The sequence below is a fragment of the Tachypleus tridentatus genome, chromosome 8, assembly GCF_004210375.1.
Source record: "Tachypleus tridentatus isolate NWPU-2018 chromosome 8, ASM421037v1, whole genome shotgun sequence".
Classification (NCBI taxonomy): domain Eukaryota; kingdom Metazoa; phylum Arthropoda; class Merostomata; order Xiphosura; family Limulidae; genus Tachypleus; species Tachypleus tridentatus.
Genome location: NC_134832.1, coordinates 130,876,701 through 130,902,600, shown reverse-complemented (window position 1 = coordinate 130,902,600; position 25,900 = coordinate 130,876,701). Strand labels below are relative to the sequence as shown.

The 25,900-nt window shown below is 34.0% G+C and overlaps 1 protein-coding gene across 7 annotated transcripts in view; it reads left to right on the top strand.

Moving 5' to 3' along the window:
• The window catches only part of LOC143223495 (mitogen-activated protein kinase kinase kinase 7-like), a 91,647-nt gene that overhangs the window by 2,982 nt on the left and 62,765 nt on the right, over positions 1-25,900 (top strand). For 6 of the 7 annotated variants that reach the window (XM_076451551.1, XM_076451555.1, XM_076451556.1 and 3 more), the window contains 2 exons: positions 15,926-16,036; positions 21,983-22,051. In XM_076451551.1, the coding sequence (XP_076307666.1) occupies positions 15,926-16,036; positions 21,983-22,051 (180 nt within the window). The remainder of the gene's footprint in view (positions 1-15,925; positions 16,037-21,982; positions 22,052-25,900) is intronic. The other variant, XM_076451557.1, reaches the window with a different exon arrangement.

Below are 25,900 nucleotides of genomic sequence, written 5' to 3'. Positions count from 1 at the left end.
ACTTTCTGGTTTGTTGCTCTTGGTACTAGTGGTTGTGTTTAATTTAATGCTTTACCTCTAATAAGGTTGGTGCTTAGCTTGACCCTAGGGGTACATGTATAACAGACAAGTGAAACATCTCAGTGTAAAAGAACAGACTTTACTGCATATTTTGTGATTCTCTATTCTAACTACATTTACCTGAGCAAAAGTCTTCAAGTTATTACTGAATATTGACCTGCTGGTACTCTCCCACGTGTACTATAATTAACTATATTTTTACTCACTCCCATTAGGACAGTGGTAAGTCTTCAGATTTATAATACTAAAATCAGGGGTTTGATTTATCTCCTGTGGACACAACAGATAGCCTGATGTGGCTTTGTTTTAAGAACACACACACACAAAACACACATTTTTGCCTTTTAATTATTAACTATTTTTATCATAATTTTGGGAGATAACTCAGTAAGGCAAATTTGTCTGAAAAATAAAATATTGAAAGGTTATCACTTACACAAAAGATGTAAGAAACAAGTACTTATTTTGTTTAAATTTCAAAGTTATATATAAAAACAAAATACATAAACATTAAAATTTAGAAGGAAAAAAAAACCTCAAAGATATTGAGACAAGTAAACAAACTGTGTATTGTAGTTCTGAACCAAGATTTTAAATCCAGGTTACTGTACATGCACAAGTGCACCTATAGAAAAAAAATGTATTATACAACAATATCAGTTCTGGTGACAAAACAAGTTAGCTTATAATAGCGGTCACCTACTAACCTTACCAAAATAAATATTAACAATAAGAATTATCTGTTTGCATTTACATTTAATTAACCACATTTTTACTAATAAAAATGAATTGATTATTTTTTAAAAATTTGTATTTAAATTATATGAAAGGAAAAACATATATTACGAAAAGCTTGTATAATATAATTGAAACTTTTTTGTGGAATATTTAAATCTTTCATAATTATTAATAATACAAATGTAGATTTTTTTTGTAAAAATTCTTATATTTTTACATATTATTTTTGAAAGGTTAATTACTAAGTTACACATTTAGTCAGTCTTTTTTCATTGAAAACAAATACTAGTAACACAATTACAAAATCTGTTGAATAGGTTTTTAGGTAAAAACAAAACTGGCAAGGTGTTGTTCTAAATACATGGTTCTAGCAAACTGGGAAAAGTGGGTGAACTTTATATTTTGCTTTCTTTTTAATTTTAGACAAAAATTGGAGAAAACTCAGTGAATCTCATGTGATTCTGTAATGCTTTTAGGACATGAATGGCAAAAAAAGTTGTTATGAACACCAAACAAATTGCATACAGTTTTAGGCACAGTTAATACATCCATATGTGTATTTTATGGATATACATTTGTTTTGTCTCAAAAACCTTTTTTGTTTCTTATCTGTCATAAGATATGAAGGCAACCACAATAGATAATGTAAACTAACCATTTTTCTGCTTAAACAGAGCATAAGAGCTCTGGACAGTTCTGAAACATTATGGATATTTGTTTTCCTGCAGCTTAAATGCTATTAACAAATGACTATTTAGAGATAGGCTGTTTTCCTCAAGGTGGATTCCTGTATGTGGTGAGAGGATCTCCAAGAGAAGGTTCTGTACTTTCAGTTTACCTCCTTTGGGATCTAAACATCCACCCATGTGTTTGCCATCCATGACAACCCATGAAGGGATGGAGAGGAATCTGGTGGTTGAAGAGCCCAACTCCAATGCACCACTGGCCTTGAATTCCTGTGGACAGGCAGCTTTGGGATAACCTCCCTTAGGTCATTTGGCTGGTTCACATTGGCAAGAATCAACCAGTGTTGGACGTTCTCCACAGGTGTTAAGGACATTGTGTCTGATAAGGTATTTGGGCATAGTGTTAATAAAACCCTGGCGTTGCTGCAGTGTTCTTGTTTGACATTGTAGTGCATCCCCTTGTAGGGATCTGTGGTGGGTGTGGTCAGTGGGTACTTAAATGTAGCATCTTTATTATGTATGCCCCCATTTATGAAAAAATAAATAAAAATGAAAAAATTGAAAAAAAAAACAGATTACAGGAAACTACCATGTATGGACAACTCTGTATAATTATCCATTCTTTATCTGAGAAATCTCTAATGCAGATGTCTCCCTTTTTTATTCAGAAGAGATTAAAGGAGCCTGCTGAATCTCCTAAGTGAGTAAAGAAGTTGTGCTCTGGAAACATTTTGGTGGAAATATCTTCACCACAACATACCATACTCTTCTTGAAATCAAAAGCTATTGGGGATATATCCATCAAGGTTACTCCCCATGCAACTTTGAATTCTCCCAGAGGAGTTACAGTTGAAAAGGATTTAAAGTATATTCCTGAGTTAGAGATCCTTGCTGGTTTTTCCAACCAACCTGTTTCTGCTGTGCACCAAATCTCTCCTCGCAAAGACCGAATTATGGTGTCTACTGATGTTCTGATATTGACATTTACACCATTATTTCCTCCTGCCAGAGTCAAAATAGGTTATCTGAACTGTAAGGTGTGGCCATACATTCCCAACCCTCTCAGATGATTCCAGTGCCAACAGTTTGGTCACTCAAAAACATCATGTCGTGGTTCTTTAACATGTGCTCATTGTGGTGGCAAAGACCATGATGCATACGAGTGAAAATTAGAACCATGCTGTGTTAACTGTAATTAGAACCATGCCTCTTACTGCTCTCCATTCCACTGCCATAATGGGAGTGCACACAGATCTCTTTATGCTTCCAGCATGATCATTTGCAAAACATCTGAAGAATTGTTTGCTCTTCGTGATTGAAAGAGTTGATGAATGTACGTCTACTTCCACATCTGTTCCTGCCAATTCTTCCAATGGGTCCCTAGTACCACTTCCTTTGTTTTCAGGTTTGAGTGTTTCCTCAGGTCCTTTCTCTTCTTCAGCCCTTACAAGTAAAATGACCAATTGTTCATGCCCTCAGTCACTGGAATCTTTGTATATAGACAGAGACCTGCCTACTCAATCCAAGACAGGAGCCATGAAGGTTGATAGACCTCCATGGCTAATAAAGAAAAAAAACGTGGCCAAAAACAAAATGGGTCCCCATTGCATTCTCCTCCACGTAAATAAAAATGGCACTCTGATCCAGCAGAACTGTTGGGGCTTTTGTTCAAATATAGATGACATTAAGGATTTGATTGATTCTTACCATTCTGTGTGTGTCTTCTTATGGGAAACATTTCTGAAACCTGCTAGTACAGTCACCCTTCAGCAGTTTTTTTGCACAGAAATAACAAGTTGTGTGATGGATGAGTGCATGGTGGGGTGGCACTGCTGGTTGATCAGCATGTACCCACCCTGTTTTTTGCCACTTGATACATCCTTAGAAGCTGTAGCCATCTGTGCTTTCTTGGGTTGTGCCAACACTATTTGTTCTTTCTACCTGGCTTCTGAAGAGAACTATGATCAGTTAGAACTTGATGCCTTCATTGAGCAGTTACAGTCTTCTCTTTTAATCCTGGGGGATTTTAATGGACTATGGGTTTCTAGTTTATGACTCTGCCAGGACCTTGGCCTTGAAGATGTTGGACCCTATTTACCATCAGGGGCTTTGGCTTTGCACAAGGGGCTTCTTCACTTCTCCAGTCCAGAGTTTACATGCTAAGTCACATGAACCTCCTATACTTTTGCCGTTTATAACTGTCTTTACTGTATACTTCAAAATTCGATCTTTACCGCAGCATCCCACCTGGGATTGTGTATTCCTTCCTCAGTGGGCCATGATTTTTTCAGAATAGATGGTCTGCCATCATTCCTTTCGGCCTTCATATTCAGGTGCAGTTGGATGAATTAGGCCTATCTGGTGATGGTGACATTTTTCACTTCAGTTGTATTTTTCAATATTTAAGGGCCATTGGTCTTTTAAACCTAACATTTTAATAGGTAAATTGGACTATATTTGTTGTATCATGATTTCTTTTTACATATTTTAACAATTTTATCTTTTTGCCAGTTGTTTGGTGCAGATAGCCCAGTTGTTTTGCTCTAAACAACCAACTGTTTTCATTAGATAAGTAATTTTGATCTTATGGATTTTGGTGTATTAATAAAACAGTTCCCAAATTTATATGGAAAAACTGCTCGTTTGGGTTGAGAAAATATTTTACGTAGAAGAGCGAACAACGTTTCGACCTTCTTCGGTCATCGTCAGGTTCACAAAGAAAGAGGTAACTGACCAGAAGCTGACCACATGTTTGAAAGGGGTTGTGTGTTTTTCTCAGTGTATTTGTACTTACCTGTTACCATTATGTCTGAACAAGCATACCGTACACCACTATTAACAGTACACGCTCACACAATCGTTAAGAAACTAAGAAATTTAAACCAACGAATTATTAATAGAAGAAATGACATTTATTTTATTCAACAATGTAGAAAGGAACAACTAACCCCTAATTTTGTAAAGGTAAAACTTTCAACAAATTTTAATACATACACAAACATTATCCAAAATTTACAGAAAAAAACTACTTAAAGCCAATGTGAACACAAAATACAAAGAACTCCATGACTTACAAAAACAAAAAATGAACCTAGACCATCAACTGGCATGCTGCATTAAACCAGAGATTTACGGACTTATACAACGAAACATGAACCAAATCAATACTAAGAACGACAGAGACAAAAGATCTGCCACAACAAAAAACTAGAAAAACTAAGATGCAAACAACAGAAAAGACACCAAAACGACAAACCATTGACTAACCTCATAATTAACATATCCGACCGACAATTAAACACAGACGAGATACATCTACTTAACAAAGGACTCAACTTCGCAATAGCACCTAGGTACATTCCAACCTTAGAAATCTAAACATGTTTAGAAGACCTAGCCAGGAGACTTGTGATACTTTCTACAGAGAACAACAACAAGGAAACAACCAAAAACAACCAACAGAAAGAAGACAACTTAGATAATTTTATTGACATCCAACAGCCAAACTTCCCAGGTAAAATTACAAATTTATATTTTCCAGAAACACCTAAAAACAACATCTTACACGATTTTTTCAAAGAATTTTTTCTCAAAACCATCAACATAATTTCACAAAACAGAAAACTAAAAAAACCTTACAAAAAGAGACATTAATTCCATTAAAAACCTAAAACAAGACAAAAACATAAAAATTCTAAAAGCAGATAAAGGTAACGCTATAGTCTTAATGAACACAAATGAATACATCCAAAAAATGAATAACATTCTATCAGACACGAACAAAATTAAACCAATACACACAAATCCAACAAAGACACACGAGACGCAACTGAACAAATTACTACTACAAATGAAAACAGCCAACACAATTTGACAAACACTTTATTCCTACCTACTTAAAACCGACTCACGCACACCAAAAATATACGGCATCCCCAAATCTCATAAACCAGATTGTCCATTATGACCAATAATGTTCACACATGAATCGTTTAATTACAATCTTGGTAAATACATAGCATGGGCATTCTCCAAATATGTAACATCAGCCAGCTCATTCATCAAAGACTCTTTTAATTTCAAGTCTAATCTAAATCAACTTAATCATAAAGCCTTAATGGCCAGTTTTGATGTTATATCCCTCTTTACAGAAGTTCTAACCACTGAAGCCTGCAAGATAGCCTTAGAACTCTATATCCGAGACCCTAACCCAACCATAGAAATTCCCAGTAACCAGTTAGCAACCCTAATAGAATTCACCACGATAAAGACAAACTTCATGTTCAACAACCAAAACTATATACAAACAAATGGCCTAAGCATGGGCAACCCAGTATCACCAGTTCTAGCCAATAGTTTTATGACACAAGTTGAAACACAAGCAATTAACACAGCATTACATCCACCACTATACTGGTACAGATATGTATATGACATGGTTGTGGGATTCAAATCTACAGAACACATACTTAATTTTTTCAATCACATTAACTCTATACATCCCAACATCAACTTCACATGTGAACAGGAAGAAAGCAATCAAATATCATTTCTTAACCTCAAAATTACAAGAACCGACACACAATTCAAAACAGAAATCCACCGAAAAATCATCCATACTGGACTATACATTCCTTGGGACTCAGCACATGAAACAAAACAAAAACTCAACATACTAAGAAACCAAATAAACACAGCCACAAAACTATGCTCACCAGATAAAATTAACGATGAATTAGACAAAATAAAACAATACTTCATCAACATCAATAAGTTTTCCCCACAAACCATAGAAAACATTATTCACACACACCTAGACAGAAAGCAAAATCAACCAACTAAAGTAAATATATCTCACGAATCAAAAAATCACGAAACCATATACTGCTGTATACCATATATTCCTGACATCAGCAAACAAATAACCAACATTTGGCAAAAATTAGTAACAAAATATGACATTCCAGTTAATACCAAATTTATTCAAAAACCAGGCACAAAACTGAGGTCTATACTGTGTAAAAACTACACTGACAAACACCACACCAACATTATTTACAAAATACAATGTGATAACTGCCACAACTTCTATATTGGAGAAACAAGTAGAAAAATGGAAACCAGATTCAAAGAACATAAAAAGTCACCTTCACACGTTTTCGAACACTGCAAGTCAAATAAACACAACATAACCATAGAAAACACTCAAATACTAAATAAAGAAACAAACATAAACAAACGCAAAATTAAAGAAGCCTTACTTATACAACTTAAACCCAAAATAAACCAATATAAACAAACGCCTTTATACCTATATTAATATAATAAAATAAATAAAATTATATATTCAAACATCTAACACTGCCCTCTACATTCCGACACTCAGTTACACAACCCCTTTCAAACATGTGGTCAGCTTCTGGTCAGTTACCTCTTTCTTTGTGAACCTGACTATGACCGAAGAAGGTCGAAACATTGTTCGCTCTTCTACGTAAAATATTTTCTCAACCCAAACGAGCCGTTTTTGCATATAAATTTCTCAACAAGTGGGTTTCTCGACATCACTGAAAACAGTTCCCATGACAGTAGTCATAGAACACACGATACCCTGACAGATTCTTTCTCTAACCCTTAAACATTGGGAATGTTGTAGGTAGCAGCATCAGTTGATGAAGACCACCATGTAAGAGACAACATATCTTCAAATGTGTAAAGCAAAATATAGATGTCAATGTATAATATCAGTAATATGGAGATAAGTCTTGAAGAAAAAATGTAATTGAAAAATACTGAAATGATTCATTTACAGTAAGTAAACTTGCCCCATGGAATGCTTTCTGAGAATGTGTTACTGACTGTTGTTTATGGATCTTTGTACAAACAGATGAACTCGTACCATTGAGTAATTATATTAATTGAACATTGTAGTAATATATCAGGAAAAGTACTGTTTTTCAAGCAACAAACAAGATGCTGAGGACAGGAAAGAATAAAGACTTAAAAATTAACATGAACATGTGCAGTGTAACAGAGTTGGATTAATAGTTTTGGTTTTAATTGGAAACTGTGGGCTATCAGACTACTATATGCTTCTGAGATGGAAATATTATTATGGAAATTATTTAGTACTATTGTGTTCATGCACAAAAGGCATGATTCTGTTTACAAAGTATCCTGTTTGAATAATTAGAATTTACAACTTATATGTAAGTATTAGTTCATTTCATATGAAATGACTGATTGTATAGATAAAAATTAAAATGCCATATTTTTAACAAACATCAATTTTATGAATCAAAATATGCTCCATTTGCTACAGTGATTTTTTTCCAATGGGATACTAAGGAAAATATCCCATATCTTTAGAACTTGATTGTCTTAGAGACAGTAGACTCTTCGAAGGCTTCGACAGTAGTCTCCTGGTTCCTAAATATTTTGTTCTGATAAAACAGGTCCAAGTTTCAGAAAAGATGATAATCAGTCAGGTGAGTATGGTGGATGCTCCAAAATTTCATATTTCAATTCTCTCAATTTTAAAATGATGATTTCTGAGTTATTGGGTCTGGTGCTATCTTGCAGCTGAATTGGTCCATAGCTTATTATAATTATAGCTGTTTGGTGGTTAACTTTTCATGCATTTTATCAGTTTGTTGATAGTAAGACCATGCTATAATTGTTTTACCTGGTTGAAGAAAGGAGTAATGGATAATTCCCTCTGCAGACTATCATACTGTCACCATAATCTTTTTGGGTGTGAAGGCACTTTTGGCACGCATCTTGGAAATTCATCTCCATCTAAGCATTGTCCTGATCTCTTCCAGTTGTTGTATAGGACTAACTCCTCATCACAGGTAACAATTTGCTTTCAGAATGTGACTACCTTTTGTTCCTAACTGGTATCTACCCTTCTGTCAATTCATGCTGTACCCATTTGTCCAATTTTCTAACCTTTCTGATTGCAGCCATATGACAAGAAACAGTTGCACTGGAAGCTTCTAAGTCTGTTGCAAGTGCCCAAACTGTCACTTGTGGGTTAACTTTCACAATAATTCTTAACTTTTCTTCATTATAAACAGATTGAGGCCTTTCTTTGGATTCATTTTCAAGGTTCTTACCACCATCAGATTTACAATGCTGAAATTAGTGGTTTGATTCCCCTCGGTTGGCTCAGCAGATAGCCCGATGTGGCTTTGCAATAAGAAAACACATTCATATCACCAGAACAAAATTTCTGGAACCAACATCAAATAGTTTCCTGAAAAGTAGTTCCTTGTCCAAATGCCAAATTGATGTTTTTTAACAGCCTCAACTACATTTTTCCCAATTTAAACTTGTACAAAAAAAAGTAGTCTCAATTCTTTTAAAGACATCATCTTGTATAGGATTCCAAAGAAACACACAAACAAGTATAATTCAACTTGGCATAACAGACAAATAAAAAGCAAAGCTCTCATCAATATTGAATAGCATACAGTCAAATTACTGTATTCAGCTTATCATAATCTCAGTCACTCTTTAACTGAGCATAAGTTGACCATTTAATATGAAATGATCTAATATAATCTAACAACCATATGATTGAACAAAAACCTGCAAATAATATGTACCATCAATAAATTCAATATCTCATTGTAATTACTCATTGTTTATACCTCATCATGTATATATATGGTTGGTATGTTTTCATAATTATCTCTATTACTGTATGTATATGTGTAACAACAATGTAGTTTTTACTTGAGATCAAAAACATAAACACAAGAAACAATTGAATTAGAAAAAAAAGGCAGTCAACTCTTAGAGATAACCCATAAATCTCTCAAATTTAAAAAAAACAATACAATTCCAGTATGGTATGTTACTTCCTCTTACATAAATAGCTATTATTGTTCAATGCTGACCTCTATAAGAACTTTTTTTCACATGTCACAAACCTTGAGCTCTCATGTACCCCACAGTAAACATGTACTGCATTTCACATGTAAATCATCATGTGCCACATCCACATGTGTCAGGAGAGTACAAAGAGAAAGCCTTAATGATATCACTGATAAATGATATCATTAAGGCTTTCTCTTTGTACTCTCATCTCATGCCTTTTTTTTAGTTTGGTACAAAATGGAGATAAGTTTTATTTTTTTCCTACTTTACCAGTTGTTAAGTGATAACTTTTATTATTCTTTATCAAAGCTTTTGTTTCCATTTTGAAAAAAATATCATTATTTGCTTCCAGTACAGTTACTTAGGCTTCAGGTGGCAGTACTTGACTGGGGTATTATCAGCTTTGATACATTGGAAACAGTGTTGCCTCTAAGTTGTGTGGCTGCACACTAAATTATTCTAGCTATGCATATCCTCTGTAATTGTGAAGAGTCTTAACTTGATGACCTTGACAGTCGATAGGTGTAAAGCCAAACCTTACTTAATACCATTTTGTTAAGGATGTAATAAATGGCACATAGCCCTTAACCTCTCTAAGACTCAAGCCATTATTTTCCTTAAAAAAAACAACAAAAAAATGATAAAAACAGGAGAGAATTGAGAAATTTGAGATTAAGATTAGACAATACAGCAATCACTTTCTTTAACTTCATGAAGTTTCTAAGTTTAACATTTAGCTCAAACGTATCTTGTAACAAACATGTTAATGATATCATCAGTAAAACAATTAATAGAATTAACTACCTGTGACACATAGGTGATATTAACAGGGATGCAACACCAAACACATTATCACAATCTAAAGAGCCTGTATCAGACCTTTATTAGGATATGGCACTGCTGTAATATGTAATATGATAGAGTACCAATATAAGAGAATAAAAATTTTTTAGAACAGAGCAAATAAAAAAGCCCTCATCCTCCTGAATTATGCCCTGCTTGATTACCATATGTACTATTCTGAAAGAACACTAAACCTTATTAGTATGAGAATTTGTCAGTATTACAAATCTTCACACAGACATAATTCACAGACACAATAATTCTTTCAACTTGCAGCCACCCCAGCCATTTGGATAAAATATTTATCTCCTCTTAACATTATTGATAATCTCAGCAATGCCATATCATAAGTCATCTTTTAAGTAGGATCTGTTTCACAATATACTTGTGTAGAATGCTTATTAACTAAGTAATTTCTTTACAGCATGCATCAAGGGCACTGGGCAGAAAGATAATTTGGTTCTTGCTTAGTGAAAGTTGGTTTTCTTGGAGCATTTCTGTTTCCTCCACAGCAAATTTTTTTTTTGTAGTATTGGATTTACAGATCCTAGTCCTGAAAAGGACGGCATCCTAGAATGCTTTAACCTAATAAAGTTCTGATCTTGAGAAAATTAAATAACACTAGATGTTTAAATCAGATTGGTGTTGAGCAACAAATCTAATTGAATAAATAAGTTTTAACTTTCTAGCAAGGTTTCAAACAGAAGTGTATGTACTTGGTCTGCATATTGCTGCTCTACTTAACGACTGCTTTCTGCCAGCACTGACTGACGTCACAGTCACGTGGATGAAAAAAAACAACAACATATCAACAAATCCATGTACTCCATCACCTCTATCTTTGAGGTCCTGGATTATACAGCTTAAGCACTGCTGGCAGTTCTCATTCGTTTTTTTTCCCTGAATGTTCACAAACACAATTTTTCTGATTTCTTGAGGTAATCACACAAGTTAGCCTACCACCATAATTTACATTTATAACTAAAAACTCCTTCCATGATATTCCAAAACACTTTAAAATTAAGTACTAAATAATCTTAATTATTGTTAAACTATTTGGCTTCCAACTCCCCAGTAATAGCTCTAAATTACCATTCTCACTAAATAATTAAACCTAAATTTTGTGAGTGGAGCAAACAGAAAAAAACAACTGTGGTTGTTTTTCAAGCCCCTTTGGGGCTTGTTAAGCTTTAAAAACAAATTATCTGCAAAATTAATTGATTTATTGATTCTCTGCACTTAAAAGTCTCTGTTACCTATATGGGGTGGGGGGTAGACCCTCTTAACCCCTTTATCAGTAGCCAAGTTTTCCAGCCTTTGTCTTCAACTATTGCCTCTCCTATTGGTATTGTCTGCCATCTCCTTTTTTTGATGCATTCCACCTATTTCTTGGGATATTTTCCTTCTCCTTACTTTCATATTGGGGTGATTGCCATTTTAAGCTTTTTCTCCATATACATGGCTGGGAGATTGTCTAGTATCATGTTTGTTACTCTTCCACCTCTGATTGGGACTTGTGGATGACTGTTTTTTCTCCACTGGTTTGTTTTTTCAGGGTGTTACACTTGGGATATCTGAATTGCTTCATTTGCTTTTATCCTTTTTTTGGTTGCTCTTTTATCTCCTAAGCCATTGCATTCTTTGTTCATGTTCCATCTCTTCCACCTTTCCATCAGTTACTTGTCCTACATTAAAAGTTCCTTTATTAGTCATGTGTTCTCAATGCAAATTGTAGTTCTGTGTTCAATCTGTCCTACCTCAATCACTTCTTGTTTCTTTGTATTTTTACTGTTTTTTATCACACTCTGGTGTGCCATTTCTCTATGATTGAGGATGCCCAAGGTCAATGTTTCATATTCTTATGCTTGCATTCCTATTTTTTATCCCTCATGGCTCTGTCTTAGATTTGTTCAACACAGAGTTGGGTACCAGTTTCATGCTTTGCCCTTTGAATTTGTTTCAGATCTGTTTGCCTTTGTTTCCAGTTACTCATCCACTTACCTTGTCTGTCAGTGCAATCATACAGGATTGGGAACAGTTTATACCATTCATAATATTCCCCACATTGTTTTATATAACCTTTCCACTCTATGTCAGGTTTTTTATTGCTCTTTCCTAGCCAACACAGATCTGGCTTTCCTGGCTGCTTTAGCTCGATCTGTTCTTTTTTATTATGGATTGAATTTTCATACCCTCAACCTTGGAAGCTCATGTGGCATTTTCTTCCTTTTCATTTCCTTCCATCTTTATTTCTGGTAGGATCAGGATGGTTTACATTTCATACATACTCTGGGTTGCTTCATTGCTTTCAAGACTTCTTTCCATTAGTTCCTTTTCTTATTGTCCATACTTCAATCAGACACCTTCCATTTCAGCTGCATTTCACCCCAATTGTCTTTTGGGGGTACTTTTTCCATCTAGCACTGGGACTACACCTCATACATTTACCTTACATTATCTGCTACAGGTAGCTGTTTCTTCCTCATTGGGGTACCATCTTCCACCTGTCACCATACTTCACCCTTTGGTAAAATTGTGATTGCATAAGTTTCATTTTTGTGAATAGAACTACTTGACACATTCATTACTATCATCTATTGGATTGAGAATCAGATATAAGGTGACTTGGATCCATGTCCAGTCATTGTTTTCTCCCTTTTGGATGTGCTTTTTCATTTTTCTACCCATGTCTGCTTTACCTCTCTCCACACTGGGATTGAAGTAAACCTGGTACAGAAGTCATATAGTCTCCCACAGTCTCTAATGCATGGATCTCCCATTTAAGAGTGTTCTTTGGACATTTTTGAAGCATTTTTCTTTCTTTACCTTGCATTAGTCCTTCCACCTATTTGGTGTGAGATTTTAGCTATTTATGTGAGAAGAGATAATGTAATGTATCAGATGTTGTAATTTACCTGCACTAAAAATGTATTTCCAATAGATACTCACACTCATACTTCCCACCCTTATTCCCATGCTGAAAACTGATGCTTCTGTTTTCTACCAAGATTTAAGGTAATAGCTTGATAGAATCAGATAGAGGGAGTTGTGTGTTGAGGGAGGGTGTGTTTCACTCCTATTGGTGGAGAGTTGTTGCATGATGATTTACATTTTAGACACAGGGCAACATGTAACATGAATGATATTTATATGAGATGAGGTAAGTGCCTATCAAAAGCACATTCTCAGTATAGGAAAAATTATAACTCATCCAACTAAGATTTGAAGTAATTCTTTTATAACAGCAACTATCATCACTTTCTACAAATTAGTCACTTTAAAGGTTAACTAAACTTTGAACGAAGATTTTATATTACCTTCACCATTTCTAAACTATAATAATAAAAGGCCATATCTGTGATATGTGTGACCATAATAACTCAAAGAAGAAAGGGCTTAGAAACTTGTAATTTTGTACACAAACTAAGTGGACCCTGAGGGTGTACATGTGGGTATTATTACTTATCCATGTGCATGTTTGTGTGCATCTTTTTAATGAAGCAAGCTAACAAAAATCCACATAGAGAAAAATGGTTTGTTATATTATGAACAAAAATCATGGACAGCCAGACATGCACATGTGTGAATGTTTGTGTGTGTTACTGCTATAGCTCTAAGAGTAAAGAACACAGACACTTGAAATTTTGCACTCATACTAAGTGGATTCTGATTGTGTGCACTTGGATATTGTTACTTATCCACATGCATGCAAGCAAGTGAGAAAAGCATAGTAAAGAAGTGGTTACATATATTACATATTACAGATATAAATCACAAACACACACGTTGGCATAAGCATCTTTTTAATGAGGCAACCTAGTGAGAAATCTCATAGAAAAGGAGTGGTTCCTTAGATAACAACTTTTAATACATATATATATAAAAGCCATTACATTTTGGTAACAATGCATTTCAACAATGGCATTTATATCATTATATTTAGCAATAAATGTATAAATTAATATAGTTGTTAAGAGGCAACATGCTGAAAATATAAAATATGTATAAACTATAAAATTAATAAAAATGTTTGTTATTTTCTAATTTAGAGGCTTTATTAATTAAAGAGGTTTGTTTTTTGTTATAAGGTTACCTTTATAAACAGGCCATGTTCTGTAAGGGAGTAACAAAAGTATATAGATTATACTTTTATGTTAAAATGTGTTCAGAATACAAACACTGACAGAGTCATCTGGAATAAATCTACCTAATAATCCAAGAAAAGCTTGGTACTTTTACTAGTACCAGAATAAATCTTCACAATTCTATTATGCCACAATTAAAGTGGCTTCAGTTACTTTAGCTTTAAAACAGACACATATTTAATGTTGAGAGTCATTGTAATACATGTAGTTTTACTTCTTTGTATCTTTTATGTAGTAAGAAATCAATATTGAAAATACCATAAGAAAACAAGCAAGTGTTTTATATAAAGAATAAAATTTCTGTGAGAAAACTGGACAGAAGGCTCTAAGAAATAGAAGTTATCACAAAAAGTACTTTGTAATTTCATCACCTTCACTAATCTTCCTGCCCAAATTCTTGTAATACAAGTAAATTTCTTTTACACATCAGTATTAAAATACTTTTTCTTTAACTATGAGTTCAGTCAGTAAGTATATTTCAGTTCTTTCTGTGTTAAGGAAAATGTGCACTATTACACCTGCCTGTTTTGCTGTGCTGTAATTTAAGATATTACAAGTTATTTTATATCTTAAGTTGTTTTTGTATAAGGAAAACAAAATGAAATGTTTAGAGATTTGTGCATTATACTCTTGGCTCTCAAATACATATATTCAAATCTTTTTCTGCCTTCTTTACATACCTTTCATACTATCAGAGCTGCAATCATTGATGTATCTGTGTGTCTTATATTCACATTCATTTGTAAAAAAAATTCACATTTTGGGCACATTAGCAGCTTTCCATAACTAATTGTGTTTGGCGAGCTGGCTGAAATTAGTTTAAATTTAGCATCACGTTGATTCAGGAAATGTGTCATAATGCACCATTTTGGTTCAAAGAATAGAATCTTAGATTCCTTTACAACAGGGTTCAGAAATCTATGGCCCACGGAATGGATCAGCTCACCAGCTGAAATCATCTGTCCCTCAATCCACAAATGAAATATCACATCCACCCAGCCCATGGTGGTCCTATAAAGAATTCAAGTTTATAAGTCAATGTGGTCCTCCATCTGCTCACAGACATGGCCTCTGGCCCCTGTGCAGAAAGAGGTTGCTGATCCCTGCTCCAAAAGCTAACCACCTTTGATGCTTTTTGGCATCAAAAAGTTTATGGCATGCTAAACTTTTGTATTTTAAAATTTTTACTCAAACAGAGTCCTGAAAGTTGGCAGCTCTGTCCTAGCAAGATCCACATTCTACATCAGTTTGAGTATATTTTTTATTTCTGCTTGTGAGAACATTTAATGTAAATAACTGACCAAAAACATTTGAGTAAAATTTCTCAATCATTGTTTAAATACAAAGGAAATCTGAACATCAATTTGTGGAAAGATTTGACATGTTGATGGTATTTTTGTTTACATTTCTGTGACTTTAACCAACATAGTCACAAACTCGCAAGAAATTTGGTATCTAAATAATTAGATTTTTTTTTGTTTTGAAAACTGAGACTTATAATAATTGCAGGGTTAAGTGTATGATAGTCACTGTTTAATCTGCATATTTTCTTTTTTGTTTATTGTTCTTCAGATTGTTGGAAGAGGAACATTTGGCACAGTGTGTAAGGGTCAATGGAGAGGAAAGTATGTTGCAGTGAAATTGATTGTGACTGAACAAGAAAGAAAAGCTTTTGAAGGAGAAGTAAATATTTATTTTAAACATTTTGTGTATGAGGCATGTGTGTGTGAATTACATTTAGATAATAGAAGTGTCCTTGATTAAATATATAAAAAGAAATTGCTTAATACTAGGAGCTATGCAAACAGTGTATGTGTGTGTGAGGTGCTTCAAACTTGTAAAACATCACTAACATTTATCTGTAAGTGTACAGATAGTGAAAACATTGGTTTGGTTCATAACTCAACATGTAATTTTGATAAGCATATTTTCTACAATACTATTCAAGTTCTTAATTTTTTTTCCCCAATTTTGGATTTATTCTAAAAAATTAACACACTACTGAACCTTGTACAAAATGTTTGTAATATTTTGTGCACTTGTATGTACTTGACAGCATCTATATTTATTTCATAAGAATAGTCAACATTATCAGTTTATCACTGTTTATAATTTATGGCTCTTCTCTATTAAATATATGAAGTGCTGCAAGATCAGTCTTCCCTACTTTTCTTCTTTTTGCACTTGGAAAATGTAGTTAATATTCATATTTCTGTTTTAAGGTATATGAAGTTTTAAAATGTTCTGTGTATATTGTTGTGTTCTAACATTTACAAAAGTTTTATTTCTTTTCTGTTTTGACCCAACTTTACCATTTACCAGCAAGTTTCTGACTTGTTTGTCATAAATGTTACTACTGAAAATTTAGTTTTCTTTATTGTAGTAGTCAATGGTATGTATTGTTTGTGATGATCACTATTTGTGGAATTTGTTTGTCCTGTTTTGTATCACAAAATTATACATGAGGGTAGATAGTTTAAGACTTTGGTCTTATTTTTTATGGTATAAAACCAAATAACTGTACCTGATTTAATGATATTATAATAACTGTATCTAGCACTTCTGATCCAGAATCATTTTTCTAAGTTATGGAAGTCTTTGCTCACTTTTGACTTAAAGGATAAAGAAAAGTGTGATATGTGCTGTTACTGGTGGTTTAAAATCTTATATTTTGCTTCCTACATTTGATGCTAATTGATGGTGATTTTCTTATCATCGTTTAATAAGTTTTTTTCAAAATGCAGATGTTCCTTTCAGAAGTGTTGTTTATATACATAAATATGTTAAAACATTTTTATGATTAAACTTCAAAATGTTTTTTACCTAAATTATATTTCACTCTAAAGATCTCTATATTGCTGACCTGTTTGCACTGGCTAAGCTTTTTTTCTGATAAATTTGGTAACTTAAAGTTTGACTAGTCATGAGACTGACTGTACTTCCTGATTTTGGTGTTGATAGTAATTACTGTACATGTAATGACTTAGTGTCTGTCTTTTTCTAGAGTGACATTATGAAAGTTAATGATGTATAATAGTTAATCTTTCATTTATAGTGTAATGTTTAGTGTGAATAAATAATTGTTGCAAGTAGTGGCTAATTGTTTGTTTCTGCTGGTGTTTCTAATTTTGTATGTGTATAGTAGTGTATATTAGTGTTTGTCTTTTATTAGGCTAACTTCATGATACATTGTGACTTATTCTGAATAGATACATTTGATTAAACTTGTTGAAGCCCTTATTTATTCTTTGTGTTTGATTATATTACAAACATTTTGAACTTATAGACTTGATTTTTTATATATTTGTTTAAGGATATATGAATGTCTCGTGTCAAGTCTACCTAGGATTCCGTTTTTTATCAATGTAGGTCATGTGTGACTGGCAGTTTGTGAACTTTGGATTGCAAGCCTTTGCTTCAAATTCTCATTTATCATCTTTGCTATGATACTAAGATATATATATGTCTAGCTTCATCGCACTGGCTTTTTGAGTCAAAGAATATTCTGTCTCAATTGTTACAGTATTTAATATATGATGTTCAGCAAAAAAAAAGTGTGTACACATATATATTCACACACATACATCTTAAAATGTATCCCAAGAATGTGAATGTGACATGCCAAAAAAAAAAAATATATATATAGTCATTAGTAATGTATAACTGTGTACTAGTATTCAAATAGTGTTGAAGATAGTGTATCTCTTCAAATGTATATCAGTGTGGATAAAAATCTGTGCAACAACAGATGAACAAAATTGAAATTATTAGAGATTCTGATTCAAGTACTTGGAAATGGTCTAAACTAAATTACACAGGCACCATTTGTAGCAAATTATGGGAATGTTGCTGTTCCTTTAAAAAGTCAAAAAAAGTATACATCCCCCACCACAAATAAATGTAAGTATTCTGAGATGATAACTCACCTATGATGTTTGCATTCTGATACAGTAATTTACCCTTTGCACTTGTGATAATTTTAACATTTTTTTCAGCACTGTCTAAAATGGACATATTTGTAATTTTTTGTTCAGTTATGTAGAATTAGTAATGATTTCTGACACTTGAATTTCATTCAAGTGTAACTGGTTTCATTTGTTATTGATGACATAAATTCACTTTTATACAGATGTATTTTTTCATACTTTACCCATGATGATTTCTCAAGTGATGATAACTTCTACTTCATTCCTTGATTGTGACTATGATCCTAAAATAGAAGTTATCATCAGGAGAAGGGGCTTATTATCTGCAGTGTTCATGACAGCCATTGTTTTGACCTTTTGTGGATTCCTTCTAGCACACTGGTCTTTCTCCTCTGATTCATTAGGCCTCTGTTCCTTCTTACTGTTTGGATGTGATGATAATGTTTGATCAACTATTTTTCCTGGAAGAGTTTGGTTTAGGCATTCCATTATTTTTTATAAAACTCCTTTCTTTCTTTTTTGTCTTTTATGTTGCTACATGTCATATATATCCAGGACTACTGTGACTTCCCTGATTCACTTGCTCTTGTAGTCCATTTAAACCCATTTTTTAAAGAACTCAACTCACATACTACCATGCTTTGTCTTAGTTGTGTATTGGCCTTCTTCTACTCTGGTTTTAGCTTTTCTTCATTTCAATTTCTTACATTCCTGTCTTGAAATCCCCCCCCTTTTTTTACATGATTGAGATGAAACCCTTTCATTTCTATCTTCTTTTCAAGTGTCACATATTTCTGTTTTTGTCATTTCTTTACTTTTTTTCTCCATTACCTCTGGTCATTTGGCTTTATGTCCTAGGCACTTTATTGTTCTCTCAGGGATTTTTGGAGAGGTCTTACTTACCATGTCTTGCATAATTTTCTTTTGGTTTTGTTGGATAAAGATGAACTTCCAACTAATGTACATGTCCCTTGCACTTACACCCATTGTTTTTACAATTCTTCCTTTCTTTGTCCATAGGTCTTGCAACCGAGTCTGGGTGGCCCAACAGTTGTTTCTCATTGTACTCTACAGTTTTTTCATTTTTCTTTCCTCACCTTTTTGTTCCTGTTTCTAGGCCTTCTAAATCTATATTCCCCTTTCCTCTCCTAGCTTCCTGACTTATTTTTATTCCCATCCTCCCTTTTTGGTCATGATATTATTACTTGTCATATTGGTGCCTACCCCAGCAAGTTTAACCCTGAGGGGCATGTCTTTCTCTATATCATTTCACAGAACAGGACTGTGATTCCATGTCTCTTCTAACATATATCCCTCTACTTGTTACCTTTAGGTGTGTGTTTTGGTTCCATTTTATTTCAGTCTTGACCTTTACCTTTATACCTATGAGCATCACAATGCCTGGTCACCACAGTTGGTGCAACTTGTGCATTTTGTCTTTAAAGTTCTATTCAATGAGCTACATTCATTTGAGCTAAACATGTGCCACTTCCAGTGGTATTTACAGTAACTGTGGAATCATTTTAGGTTCTTTTATCCTCTATTATGTGTTTTCTTTTCCACCATTCTCTGACTTTTATTAATGGCTCGACCATGCCAATGCACTGGTGAGCACTCCTTTTGCCCTTTCATTATAGATGTTGTATATAGAGGTGTATTCTTGCTTTTGAAGTCAATATTTTTCTAATCTGAAAATTTATTTCTGAAAGATACCTCTATACACATTTCCACAGGTCCTCTCCACTTTCAGTGCACATTTTTTTGTTTTATCAAAGAATGAAGTTGTCATGTGTGCAAGTGCATAGAGAGTTACTGTGACTGGAAGTTATGTTGCTTTATTATTGGTGGAGGACTTTTGTTGCATCATGTTGTCATCATGTACTAACTCGTTTACATTAAACATGCAAATTTAGGTGGGAGTTAGCTTAAGACTATTTGCACACACACAAGGAAGATAGCATTTTTCATGTATAAGTGTGTGTCCATTGGAAATATATTTTCATATTAGGGAAATATTAACCTTGAGAATGCTAATAGCAATAAATAAATAAAACCACATGTAATCAAAAGCAGCCAATTTTTCTTTCTTGAATGCGAAAAAAAGTGTCAAAGAAAGAGCACCATAAGTTATCATTAGAATAAAATTAATTTAAACATTATATGTTCAAGGAAAGCATTAACAAGTGTGGACATGTTGATATAGCATGCAGTTAACTAGAAGTTGGTTTTTCCTTTCCTGTTTACTTGCATTAGGAAGTAATGACTTATTTCTTTACTGGCACATCAAATGTTTTAATGAAGCAATTCTTTATGACTTGAAAATTGTAATTGTTAACAATTTTTTCATTCATTACCAAAAGATAGACACTGATTGTTATATATGTATTAGACCGGTTATCAAGGGTTGTAATAAACAACTCTAGGTAGTAGAAGTCCAAGACCACACCAAACTTGACCCATATCCTAACAGAAATTATTGAAGTATACTTGATTTATTTATTTCATGAAGTTGCCTTACTCAAGTGGCTCTGTGATGAGCATAATTTCACATGTACTAGAATATATTTTTCTAACTATATCATTTAACCTAAAAATTATGGTTAAAATATTAAAAAGATGAAGCAACCAAATTCAATATAATTAAACTTTATGTTAGAAATTCTATCAAAATATTTAAACCTAAAATTTAATTTAAAGTACCATAAGAAGTTGAAAATAGTAGCAATGTATTTGGGAGAAAGAAAGAAAAAGATATCTAATCCAAAAAATAATAATAAAACTGAAAACTTCATAAAAATGTAATGAAACATATGAATTATGGTGAGTAACTTTTTAACTTAGATGTTTTTAAAACTTGCTAAGAACTTTGAAATGTCTAAATCAAGTATATACATAAAGTATAAAATCTAAAAAATGTCGAGTTCCTGCTGGTCTTCATGGGTGTTCAAAGTGTTATATACCTAACTAAGACAACAGTATTAGATCATAGATGAATGAAGTGTTACTGATAGACAGCTGGGTTTATATAGATATATATGTTAGATAGTTTTTAGTTTTCAAATTTATATTTTAGATATTAATGCACTTTAAAATGATAATCTGTCATTGTGCCATTAAATTCCTGATGATGAATGTCATTATAACCTTTTCAGCTACAAAGTAAGTTCAATTAAACATTGCGATAAGTGTTTAAAGGTAGAAATTTACCAATGAAAAATAACGTTTCAAAATAACATAAGAATTTTGAGATTTGTTCTGGGTGTGGATTTCTCTGGCAAAGTGACTTATGCTCTTGTCATCTTGTTTTTCCTTAGTAGACAGCATTATTTACAAGAGGTTTTGAAAAGTAGTATATAGGTACACTACTGCTGCTTTCTAAGGAAGTTGTATTTCTCAAAAATATATTACTATTATTTCAAAGAATTTTTAGTGATATATGGTAGTTTATTTTAAATGAAAATGTTTTGTACCACCAAATCAAATGTATTACGTATTATTTTAGTAATATATGATATTCCTTATGTATATATTTAAGGTTTGTTAATACCACTTTGAAAACAACTGTGAATTATGTATATACCTGAAACACAATAAGCAATATCTAATTCTCATTAACTATCAAATTCTCAACAACTTTTAATTTTTTTCTGTACATTTGTGTTTTATAATAATGTAGTAAAACACACCCTGATTTGTTTTCCAGGTAAGACAACTCTCTCGAGTCAGCCATCCCAATATTGTAACCTTGTATGGTGCCTGCACCCATCCAAGTGTAAGATACCACTTTTAAGTTATGTTTGTTATTTGAACAGTTTACAGAATATCACATACAGTATCTCTTTTAATGTATATTTGTGAGAAAATTAATTTCTAAATACAATGTAATAATCTATTGTTTTTATGTATAAAAATTAAGGTATAATAAAAAGAACAACAGAATCTGAAAATGTTTTTTCAAAGTTGAAAAACAGAAATTGTGAAATAGATAAACAAAGTTATCAATCATTTTTGTATTTTTATTTTTAAAACTGTTGATACATGATGTCCTCACGTGACATGTGAGGTTATACAACCTCCATGACCTGTAACTTCTTCCATGGACTTGTATTCATAATAACTTCAGTCTTCACCTTATTATTTAAGTAGATACACATGTTCGAAATTTCTTATCTGAGTGCAATTTAATGAGACTTTCATTTGTTAACAAAACTTTGGTTGTAGCTTTAATTGTTTTTGTTTCAAAAGCTTTAATTGTTTTTATGAATTTTCAACTAATGGTGACTTGTACAGTAAAACCTGCATGAGGCAGAAACCTGTACAAGCTGTAAATATCAACATTTTGCATCATTATCTTAAGATTTCTCTCGTAAAAGGCCCTCTATATGGTAGGGTTAGAACAGGATTAGAACCTGAGTAAGGTGGCAAAAATGCTTTTGATTAAATATTAATTTCTTATTTAATTAACAATGATTTATTTAAATATTAATAAGTTCTTGATTAATTAATACTTTGTTTAAACTTTCAAACATTCATTTAGTCTTTCTACCTCCATGTAGAACATCAGTCACTAAATAATGGAATTATACTGTCTATAAAATTGAAATACAGAAATTTGATGCATCAGCATATTATTGCAAACATTGATGACTGTAAGAAAGCATCTGAAATGACCATAAAAATTGACATGTGAGATGCAATTACATTTTTAAGTCATTCAATCAAATGCATAAAAGATGAATGCCTTATAAAGTGCTTTCAAAACTGTGGATTTATTCTTGATAATGATGGAAATTGTGGAGAAGTTGTTTGTTATGACGATTCTTGTGAAATCCTAACTCTGATTGAAAATATTGATGCAGATGTTTCTGTGAACACAGAAAATTTTGTGAACGCTGATAAGAATGTTTTAACAGAAACTGATAAAATTGATTTAAAATGTGTAATAAAATTGCAAGATGGTAACAGTGTGAGAGATTCAGAAGATGAACAAAACGGAAAAGATAGTGAGGAAATAGAAGTTCCTACTTCATCACAAGTGTTAAGTTATATTAATGCCATCAAGTTGTATGCAAAAATAAAGGGGGAAAATGGACTTCATGTAAAGGCTGTAGAATTGGTATTCTCTTTTAACCACATGAGAAAGTTCATTAAAAAACAAAACAGTTGAAACTGGACACTTTCTTCAAATAAATTTGATTAAGATTTTGTGTACTTATGTATATGTTGAATGTCTATTTTTGTTCTTATCCTAATAAATATAGAATAAACAGTGTAATAACTTTATTCACAAATGTCTTATTTCCCTTGAGTCAAGCAAGTATAATGTTCAGCTCAAAAATTATATATAATTAAGGAAATGCATGTTCACTATGTTTATGCCACAAAACCTGTTAAGCAGGACATTTTACTCGGTCCCATGTGATTCTGTCTTAGATGGGTTTTACTGTAGTTAGTCCTGCATGAGCACCTTTATTGCACACAGGCATTACTTCTGTTATGGCTTCTGGAGGCCCATTAAGTGTTCGGAGATCTTACAGCCATTTTTCAGTGCATTTTGGGTCAGTAGCTTACTGGGTCTCCCACTTCTGTCCCCCTTGGTGTGGATTCCTGTACGTGGTGAGGGGACCTCCCAGGGAAGGTTCTGTTCTGTCTGGTTACCTTCTCTGGGATCTAAACATCCACCCACGTGTTTGCCATGCGTGGCGACCTGTGAAGGGGAGGAGAGGATCCTGGTGGTTGAGGGGTCCAACTCTAACACACCACTTTGGCCTCGAATTCCTGTAGACGGGCGGCCTTTGGGTGGCCCCCCTTTGGTCAATCGGCTGGTCCACTTGGGCTAGTGTCAACCAAGTACCAGTTTTGGAAGTTCTCAACGGGTGTTGTGGACATTGTGCCTGATGCTGGTGTTTGGGTATAGTGCTCACGAAACCCTGACGTTGCTGCATTATCCTTGCGTGACTTTGTAGTGTGTCCCCTTGTAGGGCTCCATGGTGGGTGGGGTCAGTGGGTACCGAAATTTTTCTTTTCCTATGGATCCTCTAAAAATTTAAATAAAATTGTAAAAAACAGTCAATGGGTAGCGACCACGTCTTGAATACTCAGAACAGCAATCTTCAACATCAGTAACACGCATTACCTCATTTTCTTATATTACATTCTCTTTCGAAAACCTTTAGGGCAAATGTCCCCTTTTTTTATTCAAAAGGGACTAGAGGGACTTGCTGGCTCTCCAAAGTCAGTAAAGAAACTTCGATCTGGTGACATATTGGTTGAAACATCCACATCCCAACACAGTGAACTCCTCTTGAATTCAAAGGCAATTGGGGATATACCTATTGAGGTTACACCCCATGCTACCTTGAATTCTTCACGAGGAGTTATTGTTGAAAGGGATTTGAAGAACGTTCCCGAGTCAGAGATTTTCGCTGGTCTCTCCACTCAAGGAGTTTCTGCAGTGAGGCGCATCTCCACTCACAAAGATGGAGTTACACTGCCAACAAATACCCTCGTTTTAACATTTACTTCACCACGTGCACCTGCCACCATCAAGGCAGGTTATCTCATTTGCAGGGTTTGGCCATACATACCAAACCCTCTTCGATGTTTCCAATGTCAGAGATTCGCCACTCAAAGACATCTTGTCGTGGTTCCCTGACATGTGCTCGTTGTGGAGGCAAGGACCACGATGCCTATGACTGTGACGTGAACCCACATTGCGTAAACTGCAATGGTTCTCATCCCTCTTACTTTCATTCTTGCCCAAAATGGTTGGAGGAAAAAGAGGTGCAGCGTTTGAAAACGACACATAACATTAGTTATCCTGAGGCTCGGAAATTGCTGTCCACAACTCCATCTCGGACATATGCTGCTGCACTTCATTCCACAACTACAGTGGGAGTGCAGACAGATCTCTCTGTGCCTCCAAGAGAATCGTTTTCAAAACAAATGAAAAGCCTTTTGACCTCTGTGGTTAAAAAGGTTGATGAATCGACTTCCACACCCATCTCTGTTCCTCCCATACCTTCCAACAAACCTCAAGATCCACGTCCTTCAGTTTCAAATACAGGCATTTCTTCTGATACATCTTTTTCTCCCACCACAAGAGACAAAACAATTATTCGTTCGCATCCTCAGTCACTGGATTCCCCTTCCAATGACAAAAACCTGCCCACTCGACCCAGAGCAGGATCCATGGAGGTTGATAGACCTCCTCCGACTAAAGACAGTAAAGAACCGAAGGGTTCTCCAGCCACTTCACCTACCCGTTCTTAAAAATGGCCACCTTGATACAATGGAACTGTCGAGGTTTACGTTCTAATCTGGATGATATCAAAACGTTGATTGCTTCCTATCATCCTGTTTGTCTTTCTTTACAAGAAACACTTCTCAAAACTGCTGATACTGTCTCCATTCGGCAGTTTTCTCTGTACAGAAATGATAAGTTGTGTGATGGTCGAGTACATGGAGGGTGGCACTGTTGGTTGATCAACACGTGCCCACCCTGTCTTTGTCACTCAACACATCCTTGGAGGCTGTAGCCATCCGTGTTTCCTTGGGTCATACCATCACTGTTTGTTCTCTGTGCCTGTCCCCTGGAGAGACATATGATCAATCAGATCTT